The following is a 6,248-nucleotide window of genomic DNA, read 5'->3' as shown; positions in this document are numbered from 1 at the left end:
GAGCGAAGCACATAAAATCTCCTGTCACGTTACTTCAATTTGGCATACGGAAGCATACTTCAAATACTCTTAAGGCATTTTATTATAATTTCTGTGCTGCAATTTCACATTAACTCAATCGTTCTGCGAGTCAGAGTCTTTAATTTCTCTACCGCACACCACCTCCGGTACAAAAAGAGTCTTCCCAGCAAACCATCCTGCACCAAGTTCCAAATATTCAGCCTCTTGCTCCCTAAATACACAGCCGGATGTCAATACTGCTCTGCTACAGAGTGAGAAAGAGCTCCTAACTCAAACCCACGGTACAAGTGAAACTTCCGCAAAGTGCACTTTAAGAAGAGGTACTTTTTTTTTTTTTTGCGTATGAAAAGAAACCAGTGAGTCCTCTAAGAATAAAGTGGAGTATTTTACAGTTAAGCACATGATCTGGGGCAAAGAATTCTGATGTTGCTGCTCTGCTGGTACAGTATGTGGTCTGTTAATACTCTTCTTGCTCCTCCTGCGGTGCTCCTTCGTCAGGTATCACAAAGCCCTCCTGAAGGGAATAAAACAAGCGCTTTAATGAAAATCTCACCTCAAACCAGTTCCTGGCTACTGTGTACGGTCCTCTTTTTTTTTTTTTACATTTTACTTAGCATAGATTCCCTTAAGTCATCGTTTACAGTGTCAAGATACATTACCAGAAGAGCCATTTTCCTCATCTTTGATCTACCTGTTAGGTACTCTTTATGAAAGGCTAACCTTGTTTGCTGCCTGACTATAATTATGTTATCTGTTCCTTTATTACAGGAAAAATCTAGGCCATAAAACCTAAAGGGGAAAAAAAAAAAAGCAAAACAAGTAGAAAGAGGGAGCCGTGGAAAGCAAAGCAGCTTCCAGTTGCAAGGGGAGGGAGGAGACGTGCTATACAGTTTCGACCGGATTACTTACATCTGTGGCATAAAGAATTTCCACAATCCTCTGCAGCACTGGGTCGTTCTCCCCTTCGTTCTCCTGGCAAATCAATTCAATGTTCCGCAATTTCCCAAAGTAGAAGTCTCTCTCCTTCTCCAGATCTTCGACCGTAAGTTTCAATACATTGATCTGCCAAAGGGCGCCGAGAATAATTCATCATTTACCCACCAAAGGCAGAGCTCAGCAGTATCTACTCAAAAGGCAGCGTCCCCCAGGCCCTCAGAGGGGTGTTACTATGCAAAGCACTTCAGAAGTCACCAAGGCGCCGGGGGAAGGGGGACTGCGAGAGGAGGAAAGGGTCTGTTTCTCAAACTGTACTGTTATCACCAAACAAACACCCAGTCCAGCACCCACACCACCGCTTGGAAACGCTACAGGCCGTTACACGAAATGGGTAAAGCGCCAACTGCCCGCAGTTCTCAGTGCTAACACGCTCCCACAAGACAGCTCTCGCGCCCAGGCGGTTTTAGCTGCGTTACACTCAGCGTTGCAGGGAAGCAGCAGCTGCTCATAGCTCCGGTGGAATGCTGCGATCGCGGCCACACAGCTGTGGAAAGACCTAAAACCAGCGCTATGTGCGATATGGCACACACCAGGGTTAAGTGTCTGCGTGCTCCTGTGCCGCACCAGGGGCTCCGCTCCCATCAGGAGAGCAAGACCGCTATAACGAAGGCCTCTGACGAAGGGATTTTAAATCACTAGATTCAGACGGTGTCCTTCCGTCTGCCTGACCCCGTCATGCCGTGCCATTAGAAACCATAAACCTGCACAGATCTGTGCAGAGCGCAGCTCAGCACAGGGGCTGTTCTGGCCAATGTACCTGCTCGATCAGTCCTGCTGATTCATCATCTCCCGCAGCCTTCTTCATCATCCCAGCACCGGCTTTGGGAGCTGCGGTCCTCTGCGCGACGATGGGCCTCTGTGGGGCTGTAAGAGCAACGTGGGGTTAGTTCCCCTCACAACACCCTTCTTCCTCCTACCAAGGTGCCATCCCCCTTCCAAACATGTCTGAGTTTGAAGTTCCGTTCCTTCCTTCTTCTCAACTCCATGTGAAGTGTCTTTTTTAAATTTTTTTTAATGTGTTGGCACCAATCCTTGCCATTTTCTCTTTTAGAGAAGGTTGCTCTTTCTGTAGCTCCCAGATCACTGGGTCCTACAGGATGAGTCGGTGTTTGAAGCCTAGCACCTCTGAAACAAGACACAAGCCACTCATTTCATACACCAACGTTAAACAGCAGCCCAGACTGATTCTCCCCGGAGTTTTTAGCAATCCAGACAATCTTTTAACTACTGCCTCTACCTGCACCGCTAGAACCGAGAGATTTCTTGGGCTTGTTCACAACCGGAGCAACAAGGTTTGGTGCTACTGTCTCCTGGCCTTGTCGAGCAGCAACAGGGTCGTACTCCTTCCCATCATAGTTTGCATCAAAAAACTTCTTGAACCACTGGACGAATTCAAAGTTGTCCTGAAATTTTCCTTTCACTAGTTTGTCCACAGGAATTATCTGCAGGGAGGGAGAGAGAAAAGAAGTCAAACTCGTATTAAGGGTAAAGAGCCTCTCTCTGTCTCTCTATATGAAAGTTTTTAAGATCTGCCAGTGTAATTCCTGGTCCAGTGTAGAGAAAATCCTCCTTGAACATAACCGTATCAAACAGCAGATTTTTTGCTAATAATTGGAATTAAAAATGAATCCAGCTTTCACTGCGAGAGTCCAAACAGCTTTAACTAATCCTGCAGCAAGGTTTGTGCTACGCCGAGTTCCACCACAAAACTTTTGTACATGTGAAGCTGGCTCATCCAGGGCGAGTTTCCATGGATCTGAACCCTGAGCAGTTTCACAGTCCACAAACACACAGACCCAAACACCCCCTTTTTGGCGTGTTGCAGGCACGGGTTCTCTGCAGCGAGGAGCACCACTGAAGAGCATTAAAAACATGCAGCAAACTGTGAAGTCGTGGCCGTAGGCCCCGAGCTGCGAGCTCCAAACACGCTGCCAGTCGCTGTCACCTACACAAATCACCCGCCCACGAGCATAACCACCACTTGATCTGAAAAGGTTTCTTCACAGATCTCATTTTCACTGCTTAAAATCACATATGCTTGTCAAGAGGAACTTCAGATCCTCAGGACTACCATACCAGCAGGTTACGGGAACGTATCCGATGCCAAGATGGTTCAAACAAAGAGCCCAAGTAAACTTTCTCTCATAGAGATTTCAGTATTGGTCTGTGCTACATAAATTAAAATGGAAAAATGCACCTCACCATTAAGAACTGGAAAGCTAACCTTAGCTGCAGCAAAGCAGATACTGTGGTAAATCAATCCAGGACCCCGATGCAAACCAAAACCAAAAGTTTTGAGATTTACAAACCAAAAGCAAACTCTGTTCCCAGATTTTTCCAGCTCCAAATGCGAAAGTACATCCCACCTACTTTGAAATTAGAGCACAGAGAATCAGTTATGACCCAGCTTACTTTGTCCACACCCATTCGCTTAAAACCTGCTTGTAGAACCTTGAAGTTCTGAATGTACTCGTGTTCCAATTTGGCTTGAAACTTCACTTTCTTGAGCGCTACGGAGCCTGGGAAGAGCATGTCCATGAACTGACAGTACGCAGCGCCTGCCGGAAGAACAAACACAAATCCCGGGGTGAATCACACCAGCTCACCAGGCTACGAGTGTCACTGCAGTCACTCCAGCAACCTGACCCGGCTCATTCCTCAGCTCACAGTCCCTTAAAGGGAATAAAAGCAAGAAAACAGGAGCTTTCAGTGCCCTGCTCTGGTGCAGCGTGGCTATAAACAGGGTTAAGTGAGCTGCAGAACCAACCTGCTGCTCTCATGGCTTGAGCTCCTACGAAGAGGAGCAGCTCCATGACTCCGAGAGACAAAAATCCCCTGAGTAATTGGACTTTCCTCAAGGATATCAGTACACATCTGAGATGTGACACACGTCCAACAGGCACGTAAGCGACTTGTATCAACACTAACAGAACTAATCAGGAAAAATAACTATTCTAAAAGTTATATGTAACTACAAACAGAACCCATACACAATTCAGGGTGCCCTCAAAGGCAAGAGGCCAAATTAAACTGCATTATATTTAAATCAAGCTTTAATCAAAGGACTGAAACGAGACAGTGTTTCTTCCTCTTAATTTCAAATCCTTCCTGTCCTTCAATTCAGCTCTTATTACAGTGAGAGCAAAAGAGGGATTTGGTCCAGCCACAAAGAGTGGTAACAGATCTTGCTGTTTGATCTCCACTGTCAGTTTACTCGCTGAAAACTCCAATGCCCAGCTCAAAAACCGGACGACTCGCTACAAATCAGGGTGTTGCTCACTGCTGGCAGTCTTGAGCGATAAACACGATAAAAAGAGAGATCACAGCGTGAGCCAAAGGTCGCCTTTTGTGCGTTCACACCACCTCAAACTGCTGCTGTCAACACTGCCCTTGCCCCCGGCAGCAACGCAAGCTCGGGAACTGCTGTTTTCCCATGGCCACGACCGACAGCGAAAGCCACCTCCACACCTGCACAGGCATGAAGTGGTTTTGCAGACAGAGGAAAGGGACGTTGCTCAGCACACCCCAACCACTCTCAGCCTTCTCCTGAGGACAGGCGAGCTGAACTTCCGCGGAGCCAGTGCTGATTATCCTCGCTCCTCAGAGCTCTCGCCGCGTTTGAGACTCGCACCAATTCCAAGCAAAACTTCTCAGCCAAGGTTTTACACTGCCTACCCGAAAGCAGTCAATGCTTCCCATTTCCCCGACTCCTGTGGGTGGAGATCTTTAGTTCCTTCACCTTTGCAGCTTTTCTCACTAGACAAAAGCCACTACAAACACCCGTCAGATGTTTACTGCAAGTCCCCCACTTCTCTGTAATCTTTGCAAATGTTTCTTCCCTGCTCTCAGCCGCAGCCTGCGCTGATAGCTCCAAACTTATTTTAAATTTATTCTTCCTTTTATTCCACCTCCAATTTACACATCTCTCATTCTGTCAGCAACACCTCATCTCAAACTCACCCTACGAGCTTCTCACCAGCTCCCTTTCACCTGTCGCGTTATCCACATCACCATCTTTTACCTAGGCTGCATTTTCTGCCCTGGGTTTTTTTTTTTCAGCTCTTACTCCACAGACTATTAGATTTATCCGTTTCTACAAGCCTCCTCCCACGCGCACACTCTCCTCCCTGCGATGACACTTGACTCCATTTCTGCACCACAATCACTTCCCCTTTTCTGCCTCCAGCTCCATCGAGACTCAGCTGCGCTGAACCCGGCCCAGGCCAAAGCAAGCCGGGGTGACGCAGTGCCACGCTCCTCTGCCACACGGAGCTGCGAGGTCCCAGAGGTGAACCCAGAAGTCACCGTGCTCCTCCTGCCCAAGCGGCACCTTCAGGCACCTCCCAGATCTCCTCTTCCATAAGAAGTCACATTCGTTTATGCTGTTTACTCCACTTCTGAGACCTCTCTATCCATCAGGACTAAATGCTTCATCCGTCATTGGAAAACACCCTCTCCTAAGAGTCTTTTCTCCACGTTAACCCTCATTCCTACTTATTACATCTACGCTGCAGTGAGTCAGAGGAATACACCTTTTCATTATGCTTACATTATTAACAACCATTTCAATAAAGCTCGACATGTAACACTGACCATGACTCTGTTCACACCAGGAATTCAGCCAACAGCACAGCTACGGAGGGTCAGCACAGACGGCTCACACGGTGCAGCTGCACCTCAAGAGAACCAGGGCGCACAGCACATTTGGCATTGCCCCCACGCTGACCCCCTTACCTGAGCATAGCTGCTCAATCTTTGTCAGCGTCAGCTGCAGGGACTCATTGATCCACGCCAGCATGTCATGTCGACTCAAGTTATCGCTGGTCACTGACGTAGAATACACATTAACTGCCATTTTCTGAAAGATAGAACCGGGGGGGTGAGTACCACGACGGCAAACGCGCACTCTCGGGGTGAGCCCCGCTCAGGTGGCTGCAGCGGCAACGCTTCCCTTGGAGCCTTCGTGCCACAACGGCCGAGCCTGAGGTGATGCAGAGGAAACCCCGCAAAGCTGCCAGCAGCTGGGAGGACCTGGCCTCATCACAACCGTAACGAGCACGGTCTCGGGCTTTCTGTAGAAAAATGACCGCCGAGGCACTCACGTGGAAACACCGACCGCAGGGATCGCGGCCGCGGTGGTTATCCACCCTCTCCTCCACGCAGGAGCGCTTCCTGCTCGACCGCGGTGTCTCTCCAGCGAGAAATACCGAGCGGCCGATCCCCGCCCAACC

The 6,248-nt window shown here is 48.5% G+C and overlaps 1 protein-coding gene across 3 annotated transcripts; it reads right to left on the bottom strand.

The window, feature by feature from the left end:
* Positions 1-356: 356 nt before the first annotated feature.
* Positions 357-5,872, bottom strand: MAPRE1 (microtubule-associated protein, RP/EB family, member 1). 3 transcript variants are annotated; one of them, XM_010182051.1, is made up of 6 exons: positions 5,752-5,872; positions 3,430-3,575; positions 2,255-2,459; positions 1,775-1,881; positions 931-1,083; positions 357-535 (listed from the first exon to the last, which is right to left on the bottom strand). In XM_010182051.1, exons 1-6 carry the CDS (start codon positions 5,870-5,872, stop codon positions 479-481), a joined length of 789 nt encoding a protein of 262 aa, XP_010180353.1. In that variant the 3' UTR covers positions 357-478. The 3 variants fall into 3 exon arrangements, with proteins under 3 accessions (XP_010180353.1, XP_010180354.1, XP_010180355.1); XM_010182052.1 differs by having other exon boundaries at positions 2,270-2,459; XM_010182053.1 differs by having other exon boundaries at positions 424-532; positions 927-1,083.
* Between the last annotated feature and the right edge of the window lie 376 nt (positions 5,873-6,248).

The sequence above is a fragment of the Mesitornis unicolor genome, unplaced genomic scaffold, assembly GCF_000695765.1.
Source record: "Mesitornis unicolor isolate BGI_N332 unplaced genomic scaffold, ASM69576v1 Scaffold38203, whole genome shotgun sequence".
NCBI lineage: Eukaryota > Metazoa > Chordata > Aves > Mesitornithiformes > Mesitornithidae > Mesitornis > Mesitornis unicolor.
This window is presented reverse-complemented; position numbering and strand designations above follow the sequence as displayed.